The following is a 17,011-nucleotide window of genomic DNA, read 5'->3' as shown; positions in this document are numbered from 1 at the left end:
GATATATTTTATAGTTTATTATATTTGCAATTTTTCTACATTTTTTTGTACATATGTGTATTTTTTAGGTAATTCGCCATTTACGCCATTTTTCGCAACGCCATCTGCTATAACTTTATGGCGGATTTTTGGCTCACCGTCATGAGCCGCCATCCGCGATAAAAACTATGATTAACCGACTAATTTAACTTAACTAATCTGCCACTGATGCATAATGCCTAATATTGAAAAAGAAAAACAGAAATACCGAGTCAAATCGACAAAAGCAAATATTTTGGCAACACTTCTAGAAAATTACCAAAAAAGAAAAGAAAAAATTTCTAATCCCTGATTCTACAACCAATCTCAAAAACAATAACTAATAGCAACCTTAGCAAACATTTTAACGAAGTCATTACAGAAAATAACAATTTAAAATCATCATGAATTAGTCCTCAAAAAACAGATAAGCAAAGGATTAGCACTGGCACTGGTCAGCGAGACCAGTATGTATGATCATAACAGAATCAATTTGGTTAAGAAGAACATAAGTTACGAGAACTAAAATATATATACATTATGGTCTCAGAAAACCCACTTCCCAGTTGAGAAGAACATTGAATCAAGCTTAAGGAAACAAAGTTGTGGAGACTTCCCTAAGGATAGATCCAGTTGCAAGGTCACATATATAATATGAGAAATACTAAAAGACCATCAGAATTTGTTGTTTTTAGCCATCAGTTAGCCATTAATATTGAAAAGTATCGAATAAAATATGTTGTTGAATTACTAAACTAAATGAATTGAGTTGATGGCTAAGTGATGATCAAAAATAATAAATTTTGATGCCGCTAACATTTCTCATATAATATATATCTACATAACTTGGCTGCTACGACAAAGTAAGAACCTCTATAACCCCAGTACTAACCTACTACTATATCAAGGATAAAATCACCGATAATATATTACATAGTACGAATGGAAGTGGATATTACACACATTATCTCTGTTAGCATAGACTATAACTTACAAAAATATCATAACTTCTCACTCCATTTGGTTCCATGTCACCATGTGTCAATCGCACACAGTCTTGAGCCTCTTTGCAGCTTGAACAAATCCCACAATGACCTGCAACTCGTCCATTTGCTTCAGAAGAAAAAACCACAACGTTAGGACCCCAGTAATTGCCAAATACTCGTTCAAGTACTACATCAAACTTCTGGAAGATTAATCATATACGGTGCATTCACATTTGAATGCAACGGTCCAGTTAAGAGAAAAATAACCTCAAGCCCGTTAGTTATATATTTAACCACAGCTTATTTGTCTTACATATTTTTATATTTTACTATTTAACTTCACAACAAATTTGTATATTTCTTATGGTTGAGATTCATCCAGTTAAGAGAAACTCCAGGCGATTTAGGTCCATGCAGAGTTCACTACAAAAAAACACCATCTTTGGAACAGAGTCATATTCCAATAATTACCAATGAAACAACATTTCACTGATGATTAGCAAGAGAAAAATGATTCAATCACGAAATATTTTAGGTACCTGTGACATGAAATGCCTCTGAACAACGTCTACCAGCTGCTCTTTTGATGGGTTTGGGACGGCATCCACCTAATCCATTTTAGGAGTAAGTAAACACGAGACACACTTCCAACCGCATCTTTTGCCGGGAAATTGTAACCAAAACATGTAGAGTTATGAATTTACCAGATTAAAATGTCGCCAATATCTCCACAATGCAGCCATCTCCAGCTTACTTAAATAAACCTTCTAAAGAGAAATAAATAATAAAATAAGAGATAGATAATGTTAATAAAAATATTAACGAATAATGAAATTTTACCGTGCAAAGTGGGTGGGATATAAATTATGAATAAGAAACAGTAAAGTACCGTGGACCCATTCGGCGTAGAAGCAGAAGAACCCTTAGACAGTGAATCACCAGAGAAGGACCTACTCATAGTCTTATGTGATGATCCCAATGATCTATGCATTCTGTGCCTCGATTTATGGGACTTACGTCTGTCGTCGGATGCTGATAAATCAAAGAATGCACAAATAAAGATGAGAAATTGCGGTGGGGTCAAAAAATTAAAGACACTAGAAATTTAGAAATAACTAAAAGCAAAAAGAAAAGCCACAATGGATCAAATGTTACCAAACTCCATCACTTTCTAAGCCCACGACAAGGAAGCCGAAACAAGAATTAATGTAATTAACAAATAAAATATCAAAGCCTTCCAATATGTCTATTGCTGGTTGTATGCGTGTAAGTAGGAATTACACAAGCATATTACATTACATTTATAGGAGAAGAATCTTACGAAATTGGAATTGATTTGAAATCAAATCTTTTGTTTAGAATAGATAACTAAACTCAAATTCCTTAATTTTTTTAAGGAAAAATATAGGGCACCAATATATTATCTGTCAATTTATTGTCAACAATAATTAATTATTATATTTTAAACACGTGTATAAGGAGACACATCTAGAAAATATATCTATAAAGATACTTTTATTAAACACAGCTATAAAAAAGACATTTTTGTTAGACACATCCACAAAGACACTTCCATTAAATACAGTCATAATCAAGAGTTGGCAGAAGTTGGTAGAAATACTATTAGTAACGTAGCGGGATTGTTTTTTTAAAGGATTTAGTTGGAATTGAAATAATTTAATGTCTTAAAATATTAAACAATATTTTTACAATTTAAGTATTAATATCACTCTGGCTGCCTGGGCAGGTGCTAGGCAGACCAAACCGACCACACCTGCCGCCCAAGTCAGCCGACAGGGAGGATCGGGCCAACCGTGCTAGTAACTGTGGTGGTATTTGAAAACTTCCGTGACAAATAAAAGTTAACAATATAAAATTATATCATTATATTATTTTTTAAATTAAATAAATTCTTATTCTACATCATTAATTTCAAACACAATAATTCATTTCCAATTCAATTCATTTCCAATTTCAATTCATTTCATTGCAAATCGAATCCAAAAATATTTTTTCCAAACACACTATATAAGGATATATACTTATTTGAGAGTTTTTATTAAGTTAGCCTCATAATTGAAAACACAATCCTAGTACATGCAGGCTGCAGCATGCAGTAGCTGCGAATGGAAACTTACCCATATCTGATCCATTCCAGGATAAGTTTTCAAATTCAAGGTCATTATCTTCCTCATTGCCAGTGGGTGCTTCAATCACACTAAGAGCATTCCGCTGTAGCTTCACTTCAATGCCATTTGTAAGAACCTGCATCCGTATACACCAAGCACAAAATAACAACTAGCCTTTTGGATGGTCACATAAGCAACTTTGGAATTCAAATTTCCAAAAATAGCACCGCAAATACGAGTTAGGCTGAAAAAAGTGAACTGTTTACATGATATAATAATATGAAAAGGTGATTAATAAATAAAGAAACAAAGAAAGAAAATGAAGCATTTTATTTTATTTTATAAATATATCACTTATTCTGATCCAAATAAGATAAATATATACATCTTAATTATCCACAACGAAGGAGTTCTAAATCATGATTAATAAATATATTATTTACTATTTTTTTCTATGGGAAAGAAAAAAAGAGGCCGCACAATCAGAATTCAGAAACATGCATGAACCTTTTATGAGCCAGGTATTATTTTTTCCCTTCCCCGAAAAAAAAAAAAAAAAGGGAAAAACAACAGGGGAAAAAGTCCCAAACAATTTGTCCCCTTTGGACTGAGAAAAATCTAGCATGGAATAGTATGAATCTAATTAGGAAGTAGTACAGGAAGGATGAAAAGTACTCAATTCGAAGCTAAGACCTCAAATGCAATACCAAAACTAAAGCAATGATCATTTAATTCCCCTCCTTCCATGAATAAAACCAAAGAAAACACTCAATGAACAACTGATCCCAAGAACACCTCAAAATACATCAGATCCAGCAATGAAATAAAACATGCAATAAACAACCACAGCTAATTATCAGAAATTGTAACTCAAAAGCAATACAAAAGGAATAATTATATTCAAGCAGCAACCTTTAGAAGCCAATAATAGTTGGAAGATCTCAATTGAAAAATATGTGCATGCGCTTAAATGATTCTGATTAAGAATTCATGCTGTAGGGTTTAAAAAATATGTAAACCTCATTGTACATATTTCAATGAGATAGGCACCAGAAAATCAATAGCAGATTAAGAGCAATAATTTAATTTGATCACAGATTAAAGTGGTGGCCAAATAGCAATCAAATTATGAACAAAAAAATTGATTGACACAAGACATTAATAAGAAAGAAAATGAAAACCATAAACAATGCAAAGATAAACCAGGTTAGTAACTCAAATTTAGAACCAGGCAATTGCGAATAGCAATAACCGTAACCATTGGTGAAGAGAATTTACCAGCCAATGCCAACCGCCTAGTCCAACGGCCTTCTTGACCACGCCTTGGAGACCAACGAGCACCGATTTCGTGCGGTTATTTCCGGTAACCACCACTTTCGTGTGACGAGGAAGCACCGAGAGCTCCTCCTCGCTGCTATCTCCATAGCTCTGTAACTGCGGGACGCCTCCATTCATGGAACCTTCCATTGCTTCAAGCATTTTTTTTTTCTTTCACTTTCAACTAAAACAACCAATTCAGCCAGTTAACCTGAAAATAAAATTGGACGAAACGAGCAAAATGAGAGGGAATGCTCCAAAATCAAATATCAAAATTACATTCGTACGGAAGATCGTGCGTTCCTGATGATTTGTGTGGGGATTTCAGCAGCAGAGGAGAGAGGATAGAGGAGAAATTTGGAAAATTCTGCAGAGAGAAAAACACAGGTAAAAACACACACAGAGAGAAGAGTGTGACTGATATTGTTTATTGGCTGTGTTGGAATGAATTCCAACGAGACAAAATGTTCCAATGAGAGGATGCCACGTCAGTACGGGAGGGTGGGCTCTTTAATCATGCGCTTGGAGGGAGCTGAGTTTACGCATGACCAACAAATACCAATACCACTTGCGGGTTTTGCTTTTCTCTAGTTACTGTTACTCCCTCCGCCTCAATATGTCAATTACCTTTCTCTCCCCCAAATTTGTCTCCTACTACTGCGACTATTATTTGTTTTATTTTATCCTTATCATAATCTTAATATACAAAACAAGAATGTATCCCACGTGAGAGTTTATAAATTCACAAGGATGTGATAATCTTTTGTTAAATTTGAAATGATTATAGTTATGGACGGGGTAAATTTTGTGTAGATATACACAAGACTCAACACTCAACAGTCAAGAACCTTGTGTACATAGTACTACATGCCAATTAAGAGAGTTGCTTGCTAGTGAAGGATTGTTTGTCCTTTATTAACATGAAGGACTTGAATGATATTGACACGTCAAAAATTTGAATTATTACTACCATCAAGTTGTGATTTAGTACGGCAATAATGTGTGGTGTGTGATGAACCTACAGTTACAAAGAAAAAAAGCACAGAAGTAGAAAATAGAGTGACTGGAATGGACGTATGTGAATCAAAAGGAAAAAAGAGAGAAATGCAGGAAGAGGAGTGGGGAGTGGCGATAATGTAAATACGAGAGAAATGGGAAAAAGAACAAAAGAAGTAGCGTAGAATGGAGATTGGAGAACGTAAACGGACACCAAAAATTTATGGGAGGGACCCATTTTGCACAAAAGGCTGTCCTTGCCGTCGGTGTTGTCCTATCCAGTCCAACACGGGAAATTGCAACTCACGCTCCTACCTCACTTTCACACTATCGAAATAAACATAGTAAAAGCACCCAATAATTAACTTTACCTTAAAATTTAAGTACGGGTACTAATAATTTGTTAAATAATTATGTGTGCTAATTTATCTCGTCTCTTTTTCATTTTTTCTTTGCTCTCCCGCCTTATTTCCAGCGCCAGTGCGCCTTATTTTCCCGCCACAAGAGCGAAACATGAGCCGTGGATCTAGGATGAGCATTTTGCACAATCCCAGATTCCCAGCGTTAGATTTCGATAAGAAAATACTTAAGATGGAATCATAATAATAAGGCTTGGTTTGGTAAAGCTTGTTGAAGAGGTATTTATGCTTTTTAAAAGCTCAAACTCCTCATTTTGTGTTTGGTAAATAAAAAAGATCATGTGCTTGTGCTTGCAGCTTTTAAAAGATCAGGATACTTTTGAAAGCATCTAAGATAGAGCTTTTCAAAGTTAGCTTGTGTTTTTCAAAATTTAAAAATCTAATATAATCTTATATGTTAACTAATTTTTAAATTTAATACTTGCATTTATGTCTATTATAATATTTTTAAATTTTAAAAACTATTTTACCAAATGCAATTGTTGTTGTTTGTGATTATTAAAAGCAATTTTTAATTTGATTTACCAAATATAAATGTTACAACTTTTAAAAAGACATCTTTTAAAAGTTAGCTTTTATAAGCTATTTTTGAAAAGTAAAAATTTTACTAAACTAAGCCTAAGTGAAACCCACAAGGCTGTACAGATAATAAGGAAAGGATTTTTTCAGATTTTTTTTACTCTATTATTTAGTAAAGTGTAATTTTTAGTTTATATTATATTCTTTAAGTAGAAAAAAAATATGTAAAAGAAGATATTAAATAATAAAATATTATATTTTATTAAATAATTGAAAAAAATTAAAAAATCCACTTCCTTTCCTCATAACATGTGTCATGCTACTCGTTTTTATCATTATCATCATCGTGATAACTTATAATTGAAGTTGAAAAATCTTAATAAAAATAAACTGAGATTTGGAAAATAGTAATACAAAAAGGGGAGCAATGCTACTAAGGCTTGGTTTGATAAAATTTTTATTTTTTAAAAGTAGCTTATGAAAGCTGTTTTTTAAAAGACAGCTTTTTAAAAGCTACAACACTTACGTTTAATAAAATCAAATTAAAAATAACTTTTAATAAGCACAAGCACCATAATTATATTTGGTAAAATAGCTTTTAAAATTTAAAAAAATTATAATAAACATGTTTATAAATGAAGAATAATTTATTTTTTCAAATTCTTTAAAAATTTATATAATAGTTTAAAATAAAATAATTTTAAAATAAAAAATTTATAATAAACATAAATATAATAAATAAACTCTTTTATTTTTTAACTTTAAAATTTTATATAAGTATCATAAAAATTTATTTTATCCTAAACATCATCATTAAAAATACTAAATTACCTAATTCAAATTTTAGAAATTAATAGTTTAAATATTTACTTAATTGTACTAATATAAATAAAGTTATCATTAGTCAATAATAAAATTTGTATGTAATCCAATGTTAGTATTGGGTATCCATTAACCACCTATATATATTGGCTCACCTTTACCAGATCACAAAAAAATGGGACACATATCTCAAATAAACTACTCTTATGATTATATATCTATATTTACATATGTATATACATGTTGTTATTATAATTTTGACTAATGTTCATGTAAGGAAAATTTTATGATTGATTTTCATAAACCAAGTCAACCTCTTCACATCTCAAAGAGCAGATAAAAAATAAACAAACATGATAATCTACTGAAAAAATATAAAAACAACATACAAAAAAATAATATAAATAAATAGAAGTTTATACCTAATATGTGATAGAGATGTATTTGTGTTGAAATTTGTGAAGATTAGGCTGAAAAATAAAAAATATATGAAGACTGTGTTAGAATTTGTGAAGGTTAGGATGAGAAGTGAAAAATATATGAAGATTTCAATAGCAATATAATAGCGAAAAATATGTGCGGAAAAATAAATAAAATTTGATGAGCACAAGCCAGCTTTAAAAAGCTCCCGTTTAGGTGCTTTCAAAAGCACTCCTAACTTTTAAAAGCCACAAGCACAAGCACTTGGACTTTTTAATATACCAAACACAAAATCAGGTGCTTGTGCAAGCACCTCTTAAAAAAACTTTACCAAACCCAGCCTAAACTGAATAATAAACGATAGTCCTGTTAAAATTTTGGAAACAATGTTAAGGCAAAAAAATTGGTTGCATGTGACTTACTATTAGGGGTGGAAACAGGTCACCTCAGGTCAGGCTTTGTTCTTAACAGGTCTAGCCTGTTATGTAGTTAATTGACTTGAGTTTGGCCTGTAGCCTGCTATAGGCTCTTTACAAAGTATTAGACTTGATCTGTTATTCAGCCTAGCCTGACTTAAAACTTGTTAAAAAGCTTGATAATTTTTTTTTTACAAAAATAAAAATATTATTTAAAAAATTTATTTTTTAATAAAAATATTTATATATAATATGTCATATTTAATATTTATATAAAATTTTAATCTTTTAAAGTATTTAAAATATACAAAAATATTTATAATAAAATATAATAAATTTAAAATATCTCATAATTTTGTTAATAATAAAAAATTATTTATATATTTAATTATATTTTAACAAGTCCAGACAGACCTGACAGACCAATAAGACTAATTAATAAGCTTGAGCTTGGCCTATTAACATATTAAGTCTTTTAAAAGAACCTTAACCTGTGCCTATGTTATAACAGACTAGGCCAGGTCAGGCCAAACACAGGTCAGGTTGCAGATCCCTGACAGGCCGACTAGCCTTTTTCCACCCTACTAACCATGGAAGAGAACCGTACCGTAATGATGCAGATCATGGGTAACTTAATTAGATTATTATTCAAATTTTTTATTTATTTAAATAATTTTTTTAGTTTTTATTTTATAATATTTTAAAAGAATTTAACATTTTTGTACATTATCTCTCAATTTTATATTTATTGTCTGTAAAATAGAAAGTTATTTTCTTTGTTTCAATTTTGTAGCCAATACTAGCCCTAGCATAATTATAAAAAATCGTATTTTATCCCAAACTCACAACTACTATCAGCATTATACTAGTTTCAGTAATAGTAGATATTAGAGAAGTATGAATAAGATTAGGGATGTCAACGGGGCAGGGCGGGGGTGGGGGATGCTTCCGTGCTCTCCATTCCCGCCCCTAGATTTGCTCTTCATTCCCGTCCCCGTTACCGTTCCCCGTCATGGAGAAATATTGCTCCCCATCCCATTCCCTACAGGGCCCATTCTCCGCAGGGACCCCATTCCCCATTTATCGGATAGTTCTAACTAATTATTAATTTCCATATGAATAGAGATGCAAGTATTCATTCTATACAAAAATAGCAAGATTTTATACAAAAAGTCTAAACGACAAGATGATGACTTCATTCAAAATGACGTAGTGGGGTGACGCAACGGTGAGCCAGAGGACAGAGTAGTAGACGAGGTAGGAGACGCGGCAACAGAGAGAAAAATGGACACGACAACATAGTTACATAAAATGACGCTGCAAATAGAGAGCACAATGCAGTGAGGGTAATGGCAACATGAGGTGTGACGATGCGGTGAGAAGGGAGAGTGGCGAGAGAGTGGCTGCAGAGAAGTTGGATGGAGTATGGACAGCGTTAGGGATCTCTGAATTGAAGAAGAGTTATGCAAATGAGGATTAGGAGTTTTGGGTTTCTATATGTGTGTGTGTGTGTGTGTGTGTGTGTGTGAAATGACTAAAACACATATATGAGAAATAAACTATTAAAGACAATTCAGTAAATTTATGAATTTCGGAAATTAGCGGGGATCCCACTCGGGTCCCTGCGCTTGCCTTGGAAAAATTTTTTCCCATTTTCATCTCGCGAAAAAAATTTCCAACAGTCGGATCCCCATTCGGGACAGTCCCGCAGGGATCCCCGCGTCTCGGAGAGTTTTGCCATCCCTAAATAAGATGATTTTTGTATTGAGTATGGAGATTTCCTACAAGTTTAGAATCTTTTGTTTTATATAGTAGTAGAGCACACACAATAGTTACTTGCCACCAGTTCTTGGTTTTTGATTTCACTATGCTAACCTTTCTCACTTATACCACTAACACCCCCACCCTTCAAACTTTGGGGAAGAGAATTATTGACCTTAAGTTTGCATTTAAACATATCAAACAATCTTAAGGACAACAATTTCGTTAGTACGTCTGTTATCTGACCCAATACTAGAATATTAAGCACATAGGGTTCTTTATCGTTGACCATCTCCCGAAGTGAATGTAAGTCCGATTCGAGATGTTTGCACCTGCTATGTAATACTGGGTTAGCTGCTAGCATACATGCACTTTGGTTATCGCAATACATCGTTGGTGCAATCACTTGAGGAACTCCAAGCTCACTTAGCAGTTGTTCCAGCGACACTAATTCAGACTGAACAGAGGCCATTGCTCAGTATTCTACCTCAGTGCTGTTGTGGCTTACTTTCGACTGTTTATGACACTTCCAAGATATAAGATTCAAGACCAAATAGACACAGTAGCCTGTGACGGATCTCCGATCATCAATATCACTCGTCCAATCAGCATCTGCAAAATCCAAGAGTCTAAAGTCGAAGCATTTTGAGAACACAATTCTTTTACTCACTGTACCTTTCAAATAACGCAATGTTCGCTTTACTTCCTTCCAGTGCTTGTAGGTAGGACTATGCATAAATGGTGAAACTTTATTCATTGAGAATGCAAGCTCTGGTCTCGTCATGGTCAAATACTAGAGAGATCCTACTATGGTGCAATACAATTGCGGATCAAAACACAGCTCAGAGTCATTGGCATAGAGTTCATATTTCCAACCACTAGAGTAGGCATAGTATTTGCAGTTTCCATGTTAGCCTTCCGCAAAATGTCCATGGCATACTTTTGCTGAGACAAATGTATGCTTCCCCCTGCAAATAGTTAAACTCTATTCCAAGAAAAAAACTAAGATCACCAAGGTTTTTAAGAGGAAACATTGTATTAAGTTGTTTAATTAACATATCAATCTGAGTAGCATTATTGCCAGTAACCATAATGTCATCTATATACATAAGCATGTAGATTACTGACTTTGGATTTTTTCTCACAAAAAGAGAAACATCAGACCGGGTACTCACAAAACCAAACGTTGCTAATGTGTCTTTGAGTGTTAAGTACCAGGTCCTAGGTGTCTGTTTTAAGCCATATAATGCCCTGTTCAGTTTGCACACCAAATGAAGATTGAAGTCCTCATAGCCTTGTGGTTGAGTCATAAACACCTGTTCCATCAAAATTCTATTTAAAAACTCTTTATTAAAATTAAATTGACGTAAGACCCAACCTTGAGTGATAGCTAAGGTGAGGACAACTTGAACAGAAGTTGGTCTAATCACATGGCTATAAAATTGCTCATAATTTATTCCCTCGCTTTGGTGAAAACCTTTGGTGACTAACCGAACTTTATAGCGAATAATATCTCATCTAGTGTTCCTTTTAATTACAAAGACCCAATTACTACCAATTATAGTAGCATTGGGTGAGGGTGTAACTAAATTTTATGTATTGCACTACTTTAATGTCTTAAAGTCAGCATTCATTGTCTCTTTCCAATGAGGAGTTTGAAGAGCTTGAGTGATAGTCCTAGGCACTTGTTGCTTAAGATCAACCTCAGTGTGTGTAATAGGCTTTGGATTTGTATATGCCAGCCTTAGCCTTTGTCACTATAGTGTGTGTATTAGTGGTGGGTTGAGGAATTTGATTAGAGAGGTGATCATGTCCTTGATCAATGTCTTCCTTCTGTGTTGGTGCTATAGTGTCAGGTACAAGATTATTGACTTGATTTGTGTCATGATCAAATGCCACTTCAATTGTTGAGTTATCTACATAGGTCCCATTGTTATGTGTATGTTCAGATGGTAAGTGTGTTGATATTGTAGTATTTGGAATGCTAGATATTGGATATAATCTATAATATGCATCATAAACATAGTTAGGAGAAGATTAGTGTTAGTCATTCTATTGGAAATATTTGGAAACATATCACTATAAGGAAAGTTAAGTTCATCGAATATAACATGTCGAGACATATGCACTCTTACAGATTTACTCATACATTTATATCCGTGAAATTGAGTGTCATATCCTAAAAATAAGCATTTTTCCGATTTATATTCAAGTTTATGCTTATTATAGGGTCTAAGATAAAGGAAACAAAAGCATCCAAACACTTTTAATACAATGTGATATGGTTTCTTATTATATAGTTTTTCAAATGGTGCCACTAGGTAATCTATTCATTATATAAACTGCAGCAATAACAGCATCTTCCCAGAAACTCATGGGAAGAGATATTATTGCCAATAGAGAAAGACCAATTTCTACTATGCTTACATCTCCTTTCTACACTCCCCATTTGTTGAGGCGTGTAGGGGCGTGATAGTCTATGCTTAATGCCCTATTCATTTAAAAAGTTAGTGAAAGCAATGGATAAAACTCTTTACCATTATCAATTTGTAATGATTTAAGTTTGTGTCTAGTCATAGTTTTCATCTAATTTTTAAAAATATGAAAAGCAGATTTATATGTTAGCAAGTAAATATCTGTATATTTAGTACATACATCTACAAAACTTATATAATATCTCAAACCAGTTCTAGATGTTATAGGCCTATAAGGGATGGTCCCCAAATATCAGCAAATATCAATTCTAAGGGAATGTGATAAGTAGTTATGGGAGTAATTAAAAGACAAAGTATGGATCTTAGAGATAAAACATATTTCACAAATTTTATCATGTGGCAATTTAGAAGGCAAAATAACATCACAATTCTTAAAAACACAAAAAATATTATTTATTGAAGTATGGCCCAAGCATTTGTGCCAAATTTCTACATCATTGGCTTTCATATTGGATGCAGTCAAAGTAGCTTTTGAAGTATCATTTCTATGTGTTATATCGAAAAAGAATATTTTCGATAAAGATGTTATTAAATTCTTTGACAAGCCAATGTTCGACAAGTTTAAACTTCGATCATTACCAAGTGCTAAAATAATATTTCGATCAACCTCCAAATACATGTTACAATTAACTTTGGATTGGAGTCAATTACGTACTCTATTATGTACTCTCTATTAATCGATTGATACAAATACGAAAGTCGAAGTGGCAGACTCGACTGTGGTCAACTGTATCGAAGAAGAGGTCAGCAATGCAATTTGTTAGTCGAAAAAATAACAAAGTTGTGAACTTTGAGGTGGAGTCATCGAGGATGGTCAATCGATGAACGAGAGAATGTTGATCGACTAGGACTCATTGAGAGAAAGTGAAGCAATCGAAGGAAGTTAATAGGTGAAGATAGTTGGTGGCAGTTACAAACAACACTCAAAGAGCGGAAACGGTTATCCATGGATTAATGTACGTGGAAGTTTCATTTTAATTGGATTGATTGAATAGTCTTATAAATAGGAGAAGACTCAAAGGAACAAGGGTTGGAATCTTTTCAGAGAAAACACTCATACTCACTCACATCCCCAGCAACTTTCTGAGTCAGTCAAGAGTCCTTTTCTTTGAAGGGTTCCTTCCATGTCTTTACTTTTCATTTAAATTCCCTGCAACTTTCTTTTCATGCAATTTATCTTTCTTGCAATGTCCTTTCCTTTCCTTTAAATTCAGCAACTTTTACCCTTTTTCAGTCTTTACCTTTTAGATTGCCATTTATTTTTCCAAACACTTTTTCTTTCTATAATTTGATTTCCCTTTTATTCAAGTCATTTAAGTTTTATCGTTCATTCCGAATTTCTGCAAAGCTTGGTTCTTTCTTCTTCGTCATTGTCAAAGGCATAGATTTTGATGCAAATAAAATTGGTACCCGCAAAAGAAGAGTAGGTTTCGCTCCCAGACCATTAGAATTGAACTACCATCGATTTTCTAAAAATCGACAAAACAAATTGGCACACCCGGTGGGATAGTTTTAAAATTTAATTGTGTCAAAATTTGTTGCTTTCAACTATTATATTGTGCATGCAGTGTTGATATTTGGTGCATGCGATTAAGAAGTGGTAGAATTATTACCATGTTTGACGAAGTTTCAAATGATAATGCAGAAACAAGTAATAATGCCCCAATAACTGCTACACAAATTTTTGCAAATTTAATTCCATATGCAGAGTATAATTCTGGGGATAATATTGCAGTTATTGATGCAAGTGTTGGTGATAGTGGGCGAAATTCACGCCCTAGGATCACCCCAATGCAGAATCAACCGCAAGTAACCGCAGGTTGGTTTCCATTTGGACTTCCTCCTGGCTATACGCCTCCTATGGGCAGTTACACATTTCCAATCAGATTTGGAAATGTGCCAGGTACGGTTTCTAACCAACCTTCTTTCTCATATCTCGACGTTAATCGAGATTACCAAGTGGGCTCCTTGTCGAATAATTCAGAATCGATGGCTGAGTTTCGACAATATATTGACGAAAGCCATCATGATTTAGTCAACCTGTTGACTCACTAGATGACTACTATTCTGAATCCTATCATGGCTGACAATGAGTCAAAATATGATCGACTGGTTAAACAAGTCGAGAGAATTGTTCGAATTATCGATTATGATGAGGGGCAGCCTATTCCCCAAGATTTAGTAGTAGACCAGGAGAATGTAGGATATAATGAGCAGAATGTGTTTAACAATCCTGAAAGGGAAGAAAATATCCCTTATCTCGTTCGACGAGATCAAAATGCTGATGAAGTTTTGAGTAGACTTCACACACAGCGTAGATATCATTACCAGGTGACAAGGATTGTCGAGGATGTCCTCAATAAAATGGGTATCAACGTGGGACTCATGCATCAACCATATTTTATTTTTGCTTTTCCTTCTGCAGTGAAAATGACAGAAGTAGTGCCAATGGATGTAAAAAATCCTAAAATAATTACAAAATTTGCAGGATAGGCTGGTGGTGCACGAAATTGTGATCTCAGGCAACGGCGCTAAAAACTCTGTACGCACGTTTTAATAAATCATTTTTCATTCACAACTTCGATACAACTAACCAGCAAGTGCACTGGGTCGTCCAAGTAATAAACCTTACGTGAGTAAGGGTCGATCCCACGGAGATTGTTGGTATGAAGCAAGCTATGGTCATCTTGTAAATCTCAGTCAGGCGGATAATAATTGATTATGGAGTTTTCGAAAATAAATAATAAATAGACAGAAAATAAAGATAGAAATACTTATGTATATCATTGGTGAGAATTTCAGATAAGTATATGGAGATGCGTTCGTTCCTCTGAACTTCTGCTTTCCTGCTGTCTTCATCCAATCAATCTTACTCCTTTCCATGGCTGCATCTTATCCTCTTGTGAAAATGGTCCAAATGCTCTGTCACAGCACGGCTAATCATCTGAGGTTCTCGATCATACTGGAATAGGATTCACCCTCCTTTTGTGTCTGTCACTACGCCCAGCACTCGCGAGTTTGAAGTTCGTCACAGTCATTCAATCCCAGAATCCTACTTAGAATACCACAGACAAGGTTTAGACTTTTCGGATTCTCATGAATGCCGTCATCAATCTAGCTTACACCACGAAGATTCTGATTAAGAGATCCAAGAGATAATCATTCAATCTAAGGTGGAACGGAAGTGGTTGTCAGGCACGCGTTCGTGGGGGAATGATGATGATTGTCACGTTCATCACATTCATGTTGAAGTGCAAATGAATATCTTAGAAGCGGAACAAGTTGAATTGAATAGAAAAACATTAGTACTTTGTATTGATTCATGAGGAATAGCAGAGCTCCACACCTTAATCTATGGAGTGTAGAAACTCTACCGTTAAAAATACATAAGTGATGAAGGTCCAGGCATGGCCGAATGGCCAGCCCCCAAACGTGATCACAGGATCAAAAATACAATCCAGGATCTTCCAAAAGATGATAAGATCAAATACAATAGTAAAAAGTCCTATTTATACTAAACTAGTTACTAGGGTTTACAGAAGTAAGTAATTGATGCATAAATCCACTTCCGGGGCCCACTTGGTGTGTGCTTGGGCTGAGCTTGAATGTTACACGTGCAGAGGCTCTTTCTGGAGTTGAACGCCAGTTTGTAACGTATTTCTGGCGTTCAACTCTGGCTTGTGATGTGTTTCTGGCGTTTAACTCCAGACAGCAGCGTAGAACTGGCGTTCAACGCCCTTTTGCGTCATCTAAACTCGGCTAAAGTATGGACTATTATATATTGATGGAAAGCCCTGGATGTCTACTTTACAACGCAATTGGAAGCGCGCCATTTTGAGTTATGTAGCTCCAGAAAATCCACTTTGAGTGCAGGGAGGTCAGAATCCAACAGCATCAGCAGTCCTTCTTCAACCTCTGAATCTGATTTTTGCTCAAGTCCCTCAATTTCAGCCAGAAAATACTTGAAATCATAGAAAAACACACAAACTCATAGTAAAGTCCAGAAATATGAATTTAACATAAAAACTAATAAAAACATCCCTAAAAGTAACTAGATCTTACTAAAAACATACTAAAAACAATGCCAAAAAGCGTATAAATTATCCGCTCATCAGCTGGAGAGTCAACTGTCGAGCATATAGCTCGCTATATGGTCGAATTAGGAAATTTGGCAAATAATAAAAATCTGAGAATGAAGTTTTTTCGTGCTTCATTAACAAAAAATAGTTTCACTTGGTTTTCAAATCTGAGACCCGGTTCGATTTTAACGTGGGCACAATTGGAAAATGATTTTTATGCTCAATTTTATTGGGCAGAATTGAATGTCTCATTGACAAATTTGCTTGCAATATAACGAGATGATGGAGAATCGATAGATGACTATATAATTCGATTAAAAAATGCTCGCAATCGATGTTATGTGTTGGTCCCTGAAAGCAAGATCGTCAAAATAGCCATCAAAGGTCTTGGCTTGTATATGCATCGAAAATTACTCAATATGCATATTCCTAATTCAGCCTATTTGGCTGAGAGAGTTCGACAAGTTAAAAAAATAAAAGAAGAAAAGAAGAAAGAAAGAGAAATTATTGAATATGAGTTTGTCGAAAACAATATTCAATGATGATAAGTATTTTTGCTTTTGTCCATCTAGCAAAAAAAATCATCAAAAGTAATATTTTCAACAAGTTATTGTTGAATTCTTCGACAAGTCAA

The 17,011-nt window shown here is 34.1% G+C and overlaps 2 protein-coding genes across 3 annotated transcripts; both read right to left on the bottom strand.

Moving 5' to 3' along the window:
* Positions 1-531: 531 nt before the first annotated feature.
* LOC112764999 (uncharacterized) lies at positions 532-5,202 on the bottom strand. 2 transcript variants are annotated; one of them, XM_025810854.3, is made up of 7 exons: positions 4,730-5,202; positions 4,412-4,634; positions 3,143-3,269; positions 1,894-2,036; positions 1,709-1,771; positions 1,544-1,612; positions 532-1,131 (listed from the first exon to the last, which is right to left on the bottom strand). In XM_025810854.3, the coding sequence occupies exons 2-7, from the start codon at positions 4,610-4,612 to the stop codon at positions 1,060-1,062; spliced, it is 675 nt and encodes a 224-aa protein (XP_025666639.1). In that variant the 5' UTR covers positions 4,613-4,634; positions 4,730-5,202; the 3' UTR covers positions 532-1,059. The 2 variants fall into 2 exon arrangements, with proteins under 2 accessions (XP_025666639.1, XP_072079448.1); XM_072223347.1 differs by having other exon boundaries at positions 1,709-1,768; positions 4,730-5,092.
* Positions 5,203-10,278: 5,076 nt separating this feature from the next.
* On the bottom strand, positions 10,279-10,587 carry LOC112763700 (secreted RxLR effector protein 161-like). The gene has a single exon (XM_025809303.1). It carries the CDS (start codon positions 10,585-10,587, stop codon positions 10,279-10,281), a length of 309 nt encoding a protein of 102 aa, XP_025665088.1.
* Positions 10,588-17,011: the final 6,424 nt, after the last annotated feature.

The sequence above is a fragment of the Arachis hypogaea genome, chromosome 17 (assembly GCF_003086295.3).
Source record: "Arachis hypogaea cultivar Tifrunner chromosome 17, arahy.Tifrunner.gnm2.J5K5, whole genome shotgun sequence".
Classification (NCBI taxonomy): domain Eukaryota; kingdom Viridiplantae; phylum Streptophyta; class Magnoliopsida; order Fabales; family Fabaceae; genus Arachis; species Arachis hypogaea.
This window is presented reverse-complemented; position numbering and strand designations above follow the sequence as displayed.